A 16,065-nucleotide genomic window follows, 5' to 3' on the forward strand; every position below is an offset into this window, starting at 1 on the left:
TATGTGCAACTTCATTTGCACTTCTTGATAAAATGACTTTTACATAAGTCACGTCGCTCAAAATTTTCTAAAATATATATTTTGGGAGAGAGAATAATAGATAAAATCCGTCTCAATTCCAAAGAAAAAGTGAAATTTTTTACTCCCTTTGTTAACTTTCATTTCTCCATTTTTGACTTTACACGCCTCTTAAGAAATAATAAATGAAATGTATAATTTATCAATGTACTCATATTAATTGGTGCATATTTTTATTGGATTTCAAAAATGATTTAAAATGAGTATTTAATACTATGGGTAAAATAGAAAAAAAAAATTGTCTTTTCTTAAAATACTAAAAGTGACAAGTAATACTGGACAAGTAAAAGTGAACGAAGTATTAAACATAAACATTGATTACGTTTGTGCATTACCTTAAAGCTCAATCACACAAAGCAAATTTGAACTCTTTAATGCATATGAGCTCTATCTTCAGATCATTACTACCTTGACCCATATTTAAATAGAACTAACTTTTCTATTTGTCTATTTTCGATTTGCAGTTGGTGTCCAATACCACTTTAGGACCTAGCTAATCCCGAGTCCCGCTTGGAAAGCCTTACTTTGAGGATAAAGCGTTCCGTATAAAAAACGACTTCATTGTCAAGATTCGAATCAAAAACATCTGGTTAAAGATTAATTAAGAGGTACTTATCACCCCCACTATAACTTTTAACGGTCTACATACATAAAAATTATGCTACTTATACATCTAATTGTATAATGCATATATACAAGTTACGGTTACTAAGTAAGAATCTACTAAAACATGTGAAATTCTGATGAAAATTTAGCTTGTCAGAAATATTTTCGATGAATTTCCTGTTAGAAATTTCATATTTCTGATGATTTTACAATGGAAACGCCTGTCGAAAATTCGTATTTTCTTAATAATCACTCCGTATATACATATATCATATGTGTTCTCTAATTCTCTTCCCCCCCCCCCGCCCCAAGCACACCCACCACAACCATCCCCTCACCCCCACCCCCCAGCACACACACCCGGAATGATTCTTTTTGTAGGGACAGTGAAGCATATATGAATGCACCATTGCACCATCTTTTTGCCTGCATCAGTAAAGACGATAAAAGCATTTATTAAAGTTGGGACATAAAGGATGACTTATCTTAGCTAGCGTTTGGTCATAATTCCCATTTTTTTTTAAAACTTGATTTGGGTAAAGCTTTTCAAGTTTTAAAAATGTGTTTGGCCATAGTTTTTCAAAACATATTTCACTTTTTGTCATACAAAATATACATACTTGTTAATCCCAAATTATGCAGAACATGATATTTTAACAACAATTAATAATAACAGACTTACTAGCTACTACAATTCAAATCACAATACAAAGATCCATCCGTGCAGGGAAAAAAAGGAACGGTAGTAACTAGCTATTCTTTAATATAATTTTCCCACATTATACCAACAATCTTCACTTTACAGAAGAGACTGCTTTAATTGTGGAAACATGGTAGATACGACTTTAATGGAGGAACATGGTAGATAGAATTAATTAGGTCATAAATAGATAGTTTTTTTTTTTTAAATACAAAAGTTTGGCGTAGTTTTTAAAAATTTTAAAAAGGCCAAAACATAAATCTTGGTCCAAAAATAGGTTTGAGCCAGAATTTCAGAACTTGAAAATTTATTTTCAAAATTTGTCAAAATTTTGTGGCCAAATAAAGATTTGAAAACAAATCTTCAAAATATGCTCCCAAAATGTATGATCAAACGAAAGCTAATAGTCTTTAGGACCACCGCTTGCCAAAAAATCTATACCCGCTTAGTATTTACATCAAATTAATAAACATATAACGTTTATATTATCTTTATACACAATTATCACCTGATTATAATCAAATGATATATATTCTTACTTTAATTTTTAACTATTAAATTTAAATAATTTGATTTGATATATCAACCCCTCTATTATCTCAAGTACTCAACGACCACCGACCTCCCCATATGTCAATTTACTCATTTTTGTCTGTGCATTGGAGTCATTGCCAACCCCACCACTTTGCCAAACTCCCAAAAAGGTGTTTAATTAAATATTTCCACACAATTACCGAGTTGTCTTGTTCCATTTTTTTGGTTAAAGAGTTATCTTGTTCATTCATATGTATACACAGCCAAAAACAGTGAAAGTGCATTAGAAAAGGATTAAAAAAAACATAGTCTAAGTACTACAATTGTTAATTAGACGCTCCATTTCGAATGTGTACATTTACGTGAGCGGATTTAGCATGGAAAGTACGGTTCCACAAAATTTAGTAATTTTAATCCAAATTAGATATTTTGTGCTGAGAAATTTACTCAGTAAATATGTTCATACAAATTTATAATCCAAAACCTTCAAATAAAAAAAAACATAGGATTCAAATAAAAAAAACATAGGAGTAAATTTTAATTTCTAGATCCGCCTCATATTTACAAGCTAAGATTAGGATATATATCACTATATATTGTCTTGGCCTCTATTTATTTAATAATCCCTTTTGAGGCTTCTTATCTAATTCACAGAAATTGGAAGCAATTAAGCGTAACACGTGTAAGTTCATTGTTGAATACATGGCTACTAGGAATGTTTAATGTATTAAATTAATAAAGGCAAATTTCATGATGATGGTAATGAGAATTACTTTGTAAACCACTACAGCAACAACATAAAAAAACGAGACCGATCGAATATATTATTCTAATGGACTTTCATGTATTAACCTAGAGAATAGGTTAACAATTGCATTCTCATCACATGAAATTGGCACGTAGTACTTTTTGTAGCAACAAATTGATAGGTGAGTGCACATCATATATCATATATAAGACCGTACTAAAGTACATTTGTGCTGGTGGAAGGTATCGTAAGAACGGAAAGTATTAAATATTTGATGAAATAACTGAGATATGAGAATAAAGAAGACTGTATTAAGGTACAAAAAGCTATTGATCGATGATACTAGTGATTGATTTGAATATCTTATATGGCGGCATGATATGCTGGTTAATCTATGTATACCGGCTAAAAAAGTAAATAATGAATTTGGCTAGCTATTTCCGTAAAATTTCCAAACTTTGCGCATGGAAACAGACTGTTAGAGGGCGTGGTTTGCTTCATCTTGGTGTTCACTCAACAAATTGGGCCTTGATTTGGATTAGAAGTTAGAGGAAGGGGATTGTTCTTTCATTTGGGGTGGTCTTTAATTTTTGTCCTTCAAATTAGTGGTCTTTAAGTTTTGCCCTTCGCCTAATACCCCGAGGTTGTGGGTTCGAACTCCAGCTCAATAAATAAAAAATAAAAAAAACACATGGCAGAATTTTGCAAATCCGCAGCAGAATTATCCATGCAAATTCTACCTTACCTAAAGGACAAAAGTTAAAGACCACCAATTGAGGGACAAAAAAAACATAGTCTAAGTGCTACAATTGTCAATTAGACGTTGCATTTCCAATGTGTACATTTACGTGAGCGGATTTAGCATGGAAAGTACGGCTTCCACAAAATTTAGTAATTTTAATCCAAATTAGATATATTGTGCTGAGAAATTTACTCAGTAAATATGTTCATATAAATTTATAATCCAAAACCTTCAAATGAAAAAAACATAGGAGTAAATTTTGATTTCAAATCCGCCTCTACATTTACAAGCTAAGATTAGGATATATATGACTACATATGGTCTTGGCCTCTATTTTTATTTAATAATCCCTTTTGAAGCTTCTTATCTAATTCACAGAATTTGGAAGCAATTAAGCGTAACACGTGTAAGTTCATTGTTGAATACATGGCTACTAGGAATGTTTAATGTATTAAATTAATAAAGACAAATTTCATGATAATGGTAATGAGAATTACTTTGTAAACCACTACAGCAACAACATAAAAAAACGAGAACCGATCGAGTATATATATTATTCTAATGGACTTTAATGTACTAACCTCGAGAATTGGTTAACAATTGCATTCTCACCACATGAAATTGACACGTAGTACTTTTTGTAGCAACAAATTGATAGGTGAGTGCACATCATATATCGTATATAAGACCGTACTAAAGTACATTTGTGTTGGTGAAAGATATCGTACTGACGGAAAATATTAAATATTTGATGGAATAACTGAGATATGAGAATAAAGAAGATTGTATTAAGGTACAAAAAGATATTGATCGATGATATTAGAGGTTGATTCGAGTATCTTATATGGCGGCATGATATGCTGGTTAATCTATGTATACCGGCTAAAAAAAGTAAATAATGAATTTGGCTAGCTATTTCCGTAAAATTCCCAAACTTTGTGCATGGAAACAGACGGTTAGAGGGCTTGGTTTGCTCCATCTTGGTGTTCACTCAACAAATTGGGCCTTGATTTGGATCACGATTAGAAGTCAGAGGGCTTAGCTAGCTTCACGTTAGTACATTTTTTTGCGCTGAGTGACCTTCAAATGCACTGGTCTTAAATTTTTGGCCCTCAAATTGGTGGTCTTTAATTATTGGCCCTTTCGCCTAATACCATGAGGTTTGGGGTTCTAGCCCCAGCTCAGTTAAAAAAAAAAAAAAAAAGACAATTTCATAAGGCAAAGTTTTGTAGCAAAGTTAGGCCTTAAGGCAGAGTTTTGCCTTCAGGTATAAGGCCAGAGTCTTGGCATGCCTGAAGGCAAAACTTCAAACTCTGCCTGAAGGTAGCAAAACTCTACTTCAGGCAGAGAAACTCTACCCTGAAGGTAGCAAAGTTTTGTAGCAAAGTTAGGCCTTAAGGTAGAGTTTTGCCTTCAGGTATAAGGCCAGAGTCTTGGCATGCCTGAAGGCAAAACTTCAAACTCTGCCTGAAGGTAGCAAAACTCTACTTCAGGCAGAGAAACTCTACCTTGCGAATTTTTTAAAATTTTTGATTGAGCAGGGATTCGCACCCGAAACCAAGGGGTCTAGCGAAGGACAAAAATTAAATACCACCAATTTAATGGACAAAAAATAACGGCCACCCCAAAATAAGGGTATCCTGCGAATTTGCCATTCATCATATTGGACCTTATTAACCCTTTACATTGCTTATATACGCACATTATACACTTTATATGCAGTGTATAATACATTATACACACTGAGTTCACCCGCCCAAAAAGCCATATTGTCGTTGACACATCACTAGGAACCCTCACAAAAAAAAAAAAAAAAAAAAAAAGATAAGCAACAATGGCACTCGGGACCAACAGGGGGTAGTACAAGAGTATTCATCTGTTGTCTATCGATTACGCCTCTCAGCCTAAGAAGGCAGTTCAACTTGATAACCCGATAAGCTATATTGACATAATAAAACCACTCTTTCAAAGGTGGGATCAATCCCAACCTATTCCGACAAAGAAGCCAGGCTAAACACTACATTAGGACACTGCTGTTACAATCTAAATTTGCTACAATCTATAGTAGATTAAGAGAATGATTCAACTTTGCATCTTGAGCCCAACTGTAGAAAACTTTGTAGTTGAAACCATAATTCTGAAATTAAGCTATTCTAAAACATGTGAAATGATGAGTTTGCATTAAATACAAGAAGCACATAAATTTTTATTTAAAATCAGCCATGATAAAGTAATCTAGTGTACAAGTTGGTTCGGAAAGAACTTTCAAAAGCAAAGCAATCAGCTACAACCCGATTCAACGTTGATCCTAACAGAAACAGATTAGAAGATTACTTCCGTAGAGGAGATGAGAAAGCGGCTTAATTAGAGCTATAACCCTGTTATGATTTAATATCCTTTCCAGCACTTGTCTCTTCTCTTGCTTTGATGGTACAAACATCGAGGCTAATCCCGACTCTAATGCACGATTGAGCTAGTAAACATAAGGTAAGATCCTGTAAGGAACAAGTTTACGATATTCTGCCCACACGTCTTTGTACTTCTCCGCACATCTAGCTTCGTCCCTTCTCTCCCTCCATATTAGCAGAATAAGAAGATATATGGGGTAAAAGTATGGAACCACGGAGCTGCAGGCATACACGAGCGATGTGATTATTTTCACTACTAAGCAAAATGTCGTTGAAATTGAACTAGCAAGAATTCAAAATCATTACCTTATACCACAAGGCAAACTAAAAGACGACGCCAGCAACAAATCCCCAAGGTAATTACAGTGCCGTGCAATGCCCCTTCAGGAAACATAGAATGATTTAGAATTTCGAAATCTGAAGAACTGAAGAGAAATTTATGTGCCACTTTTGCTACCAATGCCATGTTATAACCAGGGTAAAAACCATCATTAATACCTGGATTGCTTGATAAAAGATCATAGGTCCTTCTCACACAAAATTTCATGCGAAATTCAGAAAACCCAATCATATGATTTCATCCTAGCACTTAGGTCTGGTTAATAGGGAAATTTTTTGAAAGCTCACTAAAACTAGTGTGACATTTATGGTATGCGCGAGGCGGTGGCTATGCAGACTAAATCTAGACCTGAAGTTGACAATATTAACAGCTTCCCTTTCACTCAATGACACTCAAACCTTTTTGCTTTACCTTTTTGGATCAATGTTTTTAGACAAAAACAAAATGTACTCCCTCGTACCGAATTTCTGAGACACAATTTGGGCTGAAGTCAAACTTTTAATATTTTGATTATGACTTTAGAATGGTAGAGTTAATATCTCGAAAACATAAGAATTAACAGCAGAATCCATTTTCACTCTTTCTAGCACCATTCGTCAAATCTTGAACTTCGAACAACAACAACATACCCAATGTAATCCCACAAGTGGGGTCTGGGGAGGGTAAGATGTACGCAGACCTTACATCTAACTTTACGGGGTAGAGATGTTGTTTACGATAGACCCTCGGCTCAAAAGAAATGTAACCGATGCAGGAAAGATCAAACTACGTTAGAAAATTGGAAGCCTTTATGATTGTTAAAATATTTATCAGTATTCTAGGGATATTATACTTAGCATTTCTTATAGTAGTAATGAACACTTATCGTCCCTGAAATAAGTTTTTCCCATCCACTATTTTACTTTTTTCTTATAGTTCTATGAGAGGATAGTAACAAGACTGAGAATGTTTTCTTTTTTTCTAATGAATAAAGGTAGTAACAAGAACGGAATGTTCGCAAATACTAAGCTATTTGTATTGAATATTGACATAGTTTATGTGCCTTTCCAACAGCGGCCACATGTTAAAAACTAAATTAACAAATACAAAGGCATTCTGTGTTCTTGAATATTAAGATGCCGAGAAGAGAGTCGAAAAAGTAAGATCAAAAGCTTACCAATAGCCAGAAGCAAGCAACTTCCCGCCAATAACTTTTGGAGGACTACCCCATATGGGTGCCTTGGGATCCTTTTTGAACATATGCTTCTGCTTGTTGGCTCCTCTGAACACCATGTACCTTTCAATCCGAAACAGGGGTCCGTGTCAAGAAACATTAGTGAAAGCAAAAAAGAAAATAGTCTGAAAGACATAACATAACAGAGCAATAATACAGATGGTGGAGAAAAATAGTATTGAGAGGGCCATTCATGCTTACCCAATAAGAAAGACAAGGCAATTGGCAATTATTGCTGCTGTTGTTAGCTCCACTTTGTTACTCAAAAGCCACCAACCCTGAAAAGGTAGAGAAATATCGTTAGATAGTAAATAGGCTAGTCTAGCTTTGCATAATATCCCACATTGAACAAGTGTAAATATCTTCAGTATAGAGTGTGTGTATAAATAGATAGAAGCGTGAGACATTGAAAACCACGCATTTCCAAACACTATTTTCCCGTGTTATATTTGTCACAAATATAATATTACCCCAAGTTGAAAGCCAGAATAAGCTTCATCTATCTCTGTTTGTTACTCTTGTATGCCATTTTCTTCAAATTACTTTGTGGCTGCCCTGAAAAGGAAAACTCCCATTCCTATATATTATTAGCCCTCTTCGCACTTCCTTGCACACACCAACGAACTTGTCTAAAATACAATCTGACACACATCAATTGTACTTGTACCCAACCACAAACTTTGTTTTTAATAATCGTTGTGTTCGGGCCAGCTTGAGCGCACCTCGGCTAATTCCCTGGGATACCTGCTTCCTCCCACCCGCAATAGGTACCGGGTAACTCTGTCCACCAAGGCTTACACGGATGGGAAGAAATCACCTAGTGTGTTTGTCTACACTGGAATTTGAACCTGAGACCTCATGGTTCTCCTTCCACTTCATTGACCACTAGGCCACACCCTTGGGTCCAAACACAAACTTATTAGATTCCTTTCCACTAACCAACCCAACCATGAAATTGACCCCATGACAATCACAATCATGCAAATTGTCACTAGACCTCATAACCTTGCTCTCATCAATTCAACCACAGAGAAGATTATATAAGATTAGACTCTGACTTCAACCTTCAAACAAGAAAAAACATACTGATAAAATAACAGAGGACAAAAACATGCCTTTTGTTCGCATAGTTCATAGTCCCTCAAAACTTTATGTTAGAAGAGAATTCAGTTACATCCTATACATTTGTGTTATTCTGACATCAAGGGGTGTCATATTTTCATTTAAGCAAGGATAGAATTGTGTGTGGCAATAAGAATTGGTTATGATTACATGCCTGAATACTGAAGGTGAACGGTATAAAGACTAGGTCACCAAAAACCAGCATGAAGCCCAACCTCTCTGCTATTATATCCCATCTGAAAAGGGAGAAACAAGATTTTACACAAGCGTATGTGCTAAAAATTTTAATGGAAGAAGCTAATAATAAGACTAAAAGAAAGAAAAAAGTAAAAGGAACAGATGAGGGCGACCACCGTCAGTATATAATAACTGGCTGACAAAACAAACATATAATTCTGCCAATTATTAGACATTTAAGGCTTAGAAAGGTCAAGCCTTGAAAATACAAATTTCGGATCAAAATTATGCTCCCAATAAACTCAGACCAACAGAGTTAATCTTACATAATGGAATTGGTACACGCTCAAGAAGCATTAAAGCCTTAACGTACAAATGAAAACCACTCACCAAAACTAAAATAGGATCATATCACAATTCAAAATCCCTATAATCGATCCTAAAATGTGAACAGTAGTAAGCCACACAGACCTTCCAGGTGTCTGTCAGTAATTTTATTGCTGTTATGGTTCAAATGTTAGCACAGCTATCAGAGGTTCTCCAGAGTCACTTCATTTAGACTAACATGTTATTGGATGTATACAAAACTCAGAGAAAATTGTTTTGGTTTTACATTAACACTTGTGGCCGGGCTATTAATCAACTACCCCCAAGACCAATGTAGAACAACCAATGCTACACTAACCCCCTTTGTTTCCACCGCTCCTGAATCTCAGACCATGACTCCAGGGACCAATCCCAGCTACCCTCCGAGGCTCTAATTCCATTTACTAGCCATTCTCTTCCAAATTAACTACCTAACCCAACTACAAGCCCGAGGCACAAATAAACCTCACAATCCTATAATTATACAACTTCCAGCATTACCTTGTTAAACCACAAAAGTGACCAACAACCATATTATCCTATTTAAGCTAATGCTTCTCATGACTAAACAACTAAACCCTCCCTTGTGCAACCATTTTCTTAGGCTGCAGGCCCTCTGCCACTTGAAGCCCGTAATTTCCTTCTCCTACTCTCTTCTACTGTTGTTGCATATTTCAAATTTTAAATCAAAGCATAATAACCACACAATAAATAAAGATGAAGAGATTGGGAGTGAAAGGAAGATGAAAATCTGGAGGGCTGACCTAAATTAATGAAGGGGAAAGAAGAAAGAAAAAGTAGTTTTTTTGTTCCACAGCAACTTTGCTATCTTGAAAAGGTAAAGGGAGAAGAAAGCTGCCAACTTACGTGGAGGTCATGAACTCTTCATAGAAGAAGTAGTCAAGGATGTACAGCTGCAATTAAATGCATAGAAAAGAAGTTACAAATATCACAAGCATATACTTAAAGCCCAAACGTGGAAGTGAACAACCAGTAACTTACCCCACAAAATAGCTGGTAGAGAATCATGGATTGGCTTAATTTGGCCTCTAGAATACATTTTGCAAGAACTGAGAGATTGATAAGTAACCATCCCATCATACCAGCTCTAACAAAGAAAAATCTACAGCAGAAAGTTCATCATTAAGCAGAGAAGTCAAAAGAATAACCAAATAGTCTTGCTAATGAAGCTGACAGTCATTAATAAAAAATTTGGCCTTTCTCAGAATTTCTTTGACTAAGAATTTAGCTATGATTGAAGGTTCCTGGAATGGAGTCCCGGCTCATCAGAAAAATCCAAGTTTTTCATGTCAAGAAATTATTATACTTAGGTAAAAAGCAAATTACTACACCTTAATCCCAAATGGTTGGGAGTCGGCCATATGAATCATTAATATCCATTTCAATTTCAATCCATTTAACCCATTTCACTCCAAAGTCTAAACAAATTAAATTCTGTAAAACAAGGTTCTCTATATCGTCTTCCACTCAGGTCGCAAGGAAAAAATCGTTTTTAGTGCTAAATTAAGTAAGGTATATAAAACTCACTATTTGCTGACATGACACCTTATGGACTGGTCATCAACATGGAAAGGATTATACAAAGTTACTAGCGGATGTATCCAACAAAAATAAACTAAATAATCAAATTATAACATCATGACAACTTTTAATTCTCGATTTAATAACTTGTCACAATGGGGAAAACAAGGTCTGAGGTATGAGCACATACTTGAGATCAATGCCCATGAATTCAGGATTTAGTTGTATCCCAAACCACCTAGTCAAGGAAATAGGATACAAGAAATATCAGGAGAGTATTCATTACAATGAAATTAAAAGAATCTCAACATAGAGCACAACATAAATATCTTGCTCCAATCTGGTGGCAAACCACAAGATAAGTAATTGATCCACTTCACTAAGAAAGGTCATATTTAGCTCAGAACCAATTATAGACATTGCAAATTTTTCCTTTTAAGTTCTCACAAGCATGGTTGGTATGACTAATTATTACCATTTCACAGGTGTTTCATTGCTCAACATTAACAAAAGTAATTGCTGATAAAAGAAGCCCAACAACAACAAACCGAGTGAAATCCCACATTGGGGTCTGGGGAAGGTAAAGTGTACACAGACCTTACCCCTACCTTGGAAGGTAGGAAGGCCGTTTCCGAAAGACCCTTGGATAAAAGAAGGCCAAGGAGAATAAAAGAGCATTACACAAAGAAACAGAAAAATTTTATATCAGATCATACGCTTTCTTGGGTACAAAGGCTGAAATACGGCACTAAATGCCTTTGAAATTAAAATTATTCACTCCCGCTCTTACTATTTTATATCAAAAAAAATCTGTAACTTGATAACAATTCAGAAACTCTCTTAAAAATACACAAGATAGATCAAAGGATGGATGGCTTTTCATCTAATAAAAAAAAAAAAAATCAAAGGATGGATGAGAAGATTAGTTCAATGAAGAATGATATTACCGTTTTATTAATGTTAAGAACTTTTTGGAATATAAACTACAGCATAGAGTCGATTGTATTACCAGTCATGGATTAGATTTCCTGAGACATGAGGTTTCAGTGATGAACTCTTTGCACGTGAGTTGCATCCAACCAAATAAAGCATGAATGTCACCTAAATATTGTTCAGCCATAGCATAAAATTAATATGTCAGAATGAAATTTGACAGGAATTTTTTGCAGAACAAGAAAGTTTGTGTCAATAAAAGCACAATCAAGAAGAAATAACTTTCTTATGGTATGACAATCTTCACTTACATAAACACTAAAGATAAATGTTGTGGACAAAAGCTCAAGTCCTCTGTCTGCTATTGCCTGCAATGCATTATGAATAAGTGATTTCATCTCTTTATGAGTAATACCAAAAACAGAAAACTTGAGAAATGCATTCCAGTAGTCCAAACATACAACACTCTGGATCTTTTCATGTTTTCAGCAACATTTGGAGATGTATCATGCGGGAGCACTTTTTTGGAGCCAAATAAAGTGCTATTTAATGGATCAATTTGCGCAATCACATCAAAAGCAGAATATACTTAACCAAGTAATTCTCTACAGTAATGAAGGTAAGTCAGATTGACAACTTCTTTTTGTACTTGACCAACTAAATCTCCAGGGATACTGAAAAAAAAAAAAACAGATTGACAACACTAGAAGATAACCAAAAAAAAAAAAAAAAGCAAAAGAAAAGTAACAATTTCAAAAAAAAGTAGGAGCAAAAACAAAAGATAGGTTTACAGCAGTTGGAGTCATAACCGTAATACTGTTGAACATATGATGTCACAAATATTTCTTATTCACTGAAATTACAAAACCAGTTCCTAAACTTAATGTTATTACAGGGAATGATGAATTCAAGGGAAAATAAATTGTTGTTCAATCTCTCAAGCTCATACGTGCTAACAACAACAACATACCCAGTATAATCCCACCAGGTGGGGTCTGGGGAGGGTAGAGTGTACGCAGACCTCACCTCTACCTTGTAAAGATAGAGAGGTTGTTTCCGGTAGACCCTCGGCTCAAGCAAAGATGAAAAGGCATCAGTACGAAAAGACAGTAAAAGCAGCGAGATAATAAGATAAACAGAATGCAAATAAACAAGCACATAACCCTAGAGATCTAAGAATAACCGGACGTAAAAAAGCTACTAGTACTCCTGGCACGGAAAAATGATCCACGCGGTAACCTTCTAATCCTCCACCCTGATACTCGACCTCCATACCCGCCTATCAAGGGTCATGTCCTCTGTAAGCTCATACGTGCTGGGAAAAGAAAATTACAATAGAATGTTTGTTCCACCTGAGTTGAGATTCTTGGGAACAATGATCATAAATCCTCACTCTCATTAATACTACACAAAGTATAGCTAGAAACTGTTCCTCACTCATCCACATCAGAAGCTTTCGCAAATGATATTTGGGTAAACAAAATTAAAACAGGGATGCAAATGAACCCAATAGCAACTAGTACAATTACACCATCTGACTAAAATGTACATCCGTTGCTACAAAAAGAAACATTTCACACTCACAGTAGGTGAAACAAGATTCGTCTGAGACCCAACTCCAAGAAGCAAAACCAACAACAGAAGTGATAACAAGCCTGAAATAGAAACAATAAAACTAACAATCTGAGCTTGACCCAGATAGAGAAACATGAAAATATACAAGGCCAGAGGTACAGTATTAAGTACGGGTTCGGACCAACCCAGTAATCTTTTGCATAGACCCTATATTTGTTTGTTTTAGGAAATCCATTAAATACGCATAAAGATTTAACTGTAAACTCATTAACTAAAACAAGCTATAGATTCGTTGGCAAGTTCATAATCCATAAACTTCAAATCCTACCACAACATATGAAAATATATGGGGGTAGAACTACAATATTAAGTAGGAGTTCAGACTAACTTTATCCCATGTTTGGTTTGGGGTATTAGCTAATCCGGCGATTATTTTATCCCACCATTTGTACCAAAATGGTGGGATTATTATTCCATATAGAAGGTGGGATAAAATAACCCCGCATATCAAGGGATCGTTTGGTTGGTGGGATAAGGGATAACAATCCCGAGATAAAAATAAAATACGAGATTATTTTATCCCGCATTTGGTTACGGGTATTAATTAGTCCCACGAACCAATTTGTACTAAAATGGTGGGATTAGTTATCCCATATAGAAGGTGGGATAGCTAATCCCGTGAGATATCCTTGTCTATCCCATCCTGGTAACCAGACTACTCCTTAGGGGTCGTTTGGTTTAAGGTATAACATGGGTTATGCCGGTACTAATTTTTATACCACGTTTGGTATAAGGTATAGATTTATCCCGGGATTATTTTATACCTTGTACCAAACGTGGTATAAAAATTAGTGCTGGAATAACTCAACTCATACCTTCTTAACCCACTTATACTGGGATTATTTTATACCATCTTTCAGATGGTATAAAATAATACCAACAGATGGTATAAATTAGTCCCGGGATTGTAATCCCGGGACTATTTTGACCTCAAACCAAACGACCACTATAGTATTAGGAAATCCATTAAATAATCATAAATACTGAATTGTGAACCCAATATCTAAAACAAGCTAGTAGATTCAATGACAAGTTTCAGAACCCATAAACTTCAAATTTTGGTTCTGCCCCTCAAATTATACAACATAATTATCTAGAAAAAAAAAAGACATGGGGTTACCATTAAATAAGCATAGATATCTAATTGTGAACCTAATAACTAAAACAAGCTACTAATAGATTAGGTGGCAAGTTCAGAACTCATAAACTTCAAATCCTGATACCGCCCATCAAAATATACACAAATGCACATTATATAGATAGAAAAAACAAAGACATATAGTTTACCATTTCAACAATAATGGAGTCGAGTTCCATCAGATAAAGTTACCCCATGAACAAGTATTAATTAGTCTCAAGAACCATTTTGTACTAAAATGGTGGGATTAGCTAATCTTCTGTGATATCCTTGTCTATCCCATCCCACTAACCAAACGATCCCTGATAGTATTAGGAAATCCACTAAACAAGCATAAAATATAAATAACTAAAATAAGCTTCTACTCCCTCCGTCCCATAATAAGTGTCACCTTAGCCAAAAAAAATTGTCCCATAATAAGTGTCACCTTATGAAACCAAGACATAAATTGACTAGTTTTTTTCAATTCTAGCCTTAGACAATGAAGTAACATCTAAATGATGATTGGAAAGAGCCGCATAGTAACTTGGCACTGTTGGATTCCCAAGTCAAAAGGTTTACTTCTTGTGCATGCTCTAATCAAAAGGTAAAAGTAATTTATTTTTATTATATAGTGGTAATTTGGTAAACTTCACATTGCATTATTAGCTTCTAATATGCGTAGTTTTAGCTAAGGTGACACTTATTATGGGACGGATGGAGTAATACATTTGGTCACAAGTTCAGAACCCATAAATTTCAAATCCTGGCTCCGCCTATAAAAATATACACCAATGCACATTATATAGGAAAAACAAAGACAAGGGGTTACCATTGCAACGATAATGAAGACGAGTTCCATCAGATAAAGTCACACCAGGAACAAGTTTTCCAGGTAGAATAGATCCAACGGTTGCTAAATAAAGAAAAAAAGATAGCAACATAGCAGCCTATATTCACCAAGAAGAACAAAATCAGCAAAAAAAAAAAAAAACTGATTGTATTGTATAGATATATTCAAGAATGAAGAAAAAAAATGCTGACCGAAGTCCATGATGGAGAGAGTGAATTGAAAAGATGATTGAGATCCATATTGTTGGTCAGATAGTGAAGTCCAATTTAGTTCAATCCACTTCAGTATGTTTAGGTGGAGATATCCGCCTACTATTTATAGTATTTAATTATGCAAAGCTAATGGGTGGAAATTCACAAATTGTGACTTGAAGGACCATGACAGAAAAATTAACAAAATATTTTAAGTTTTAGTAGGTGTTTGGCCATAGATTTCAAATGTTTTTTTTCACTTTATTTGAAATTTATGGAGTTATCGAAAACAGCCTCACTACCTAGGGTTGGGCATAAAATGCCGAAACCCGAATTACCAAACCGAACACCGAATCGAAAGTTTTGGTAATTCGGTATTTGGGAGCAATGTTTCAAAATTACGGTATTCGAGTTCGGATTCGGTATGAGATATTAATACCTTTTGGTATTCGGTAAATACCGAATTAGCTACTGAATAAAGGCGCAACCCTAGTTATAACCCATATATCTAACAAGTCCATCAATAGTCAACCAAAAGAATCCTTAGTCTCTATGAGTTATGACCGGTCGTACGACTATGAATATTTGAGTGATTCAACACAGAGTAGCAAAATAGGGGCATGTAACTAGTGCTACTGCTATGGACAGTGCTTGAATAATCCATTTAGTAGTTGGATTCTAATTTAATTTCCTAGATGTTTTTTAGTTGTGTCAATTTTTCTTGGTGTCTTTTTAGTTGTTGATCTTTCATTTTATCGTG

At 35.1% G+C, this 16,065-nt stretch overlaps 1 protein-coding gene across 1 annotated transcript; it reads right to left on the bottom strand.

Annotated features, from left to right (window-relative positions):
* Positions 1 to 5,569: 5,569 nt before the first annotated feature.
* On the bottom strand, positions 5,570 to 15,450 carry LOC132629912 (delta(14)-sterol reductase). Its single transcript, XM_060345329.1, has 13 exons — positions 15,306 to 15,450; positions 15,094 to 15,211; positions 13,094 to 13,164; positions 11,821 to 11,877; positions 11,586 to 11,677; positions 10,767 to 10,814; positions 10,037 to 10,157; positions 9,902 to 9,948; positions 8,646 to 8,727; positions 7,571 to 7,647; positions 7,313 to 7,432; positions 6,123 to 6,197; positions 5,570 to 6,035 (listed from the first exon to the last, which is right to left on the bottom strand). Exons 1-13 carry the CDS (start codon positions 15,351 to 15,353, stop codon positions 5,882 to 5,884), a joined length of 1,110 nt encoding a protein of 369 aa, XP_060201312.1. The 5' UTR covers positions 15,354 to 15,450; the 3' UTR covers positions 5,570 to 5,881.
* Between the last annotated feature and the right edge of the window lie 615 nt (positions 15,451 to 16,065).

This window comes from Lycium barbarum, chromosome 3 (genome assembly GCF_019175385.1).
Source record: "Lycium barbarum isolate Lr01 chromosome 3, ASM1917538v2, whole genome shotgun sequence".
In the NCBI taxonomy this organism is placed as follows: domain Eukaryota; kingdom Viridiplantae; phylum Streptophyta; class Magnoliopsida; order Solanales; family Solanaceae; genus Lycium; species Lycium barbarum.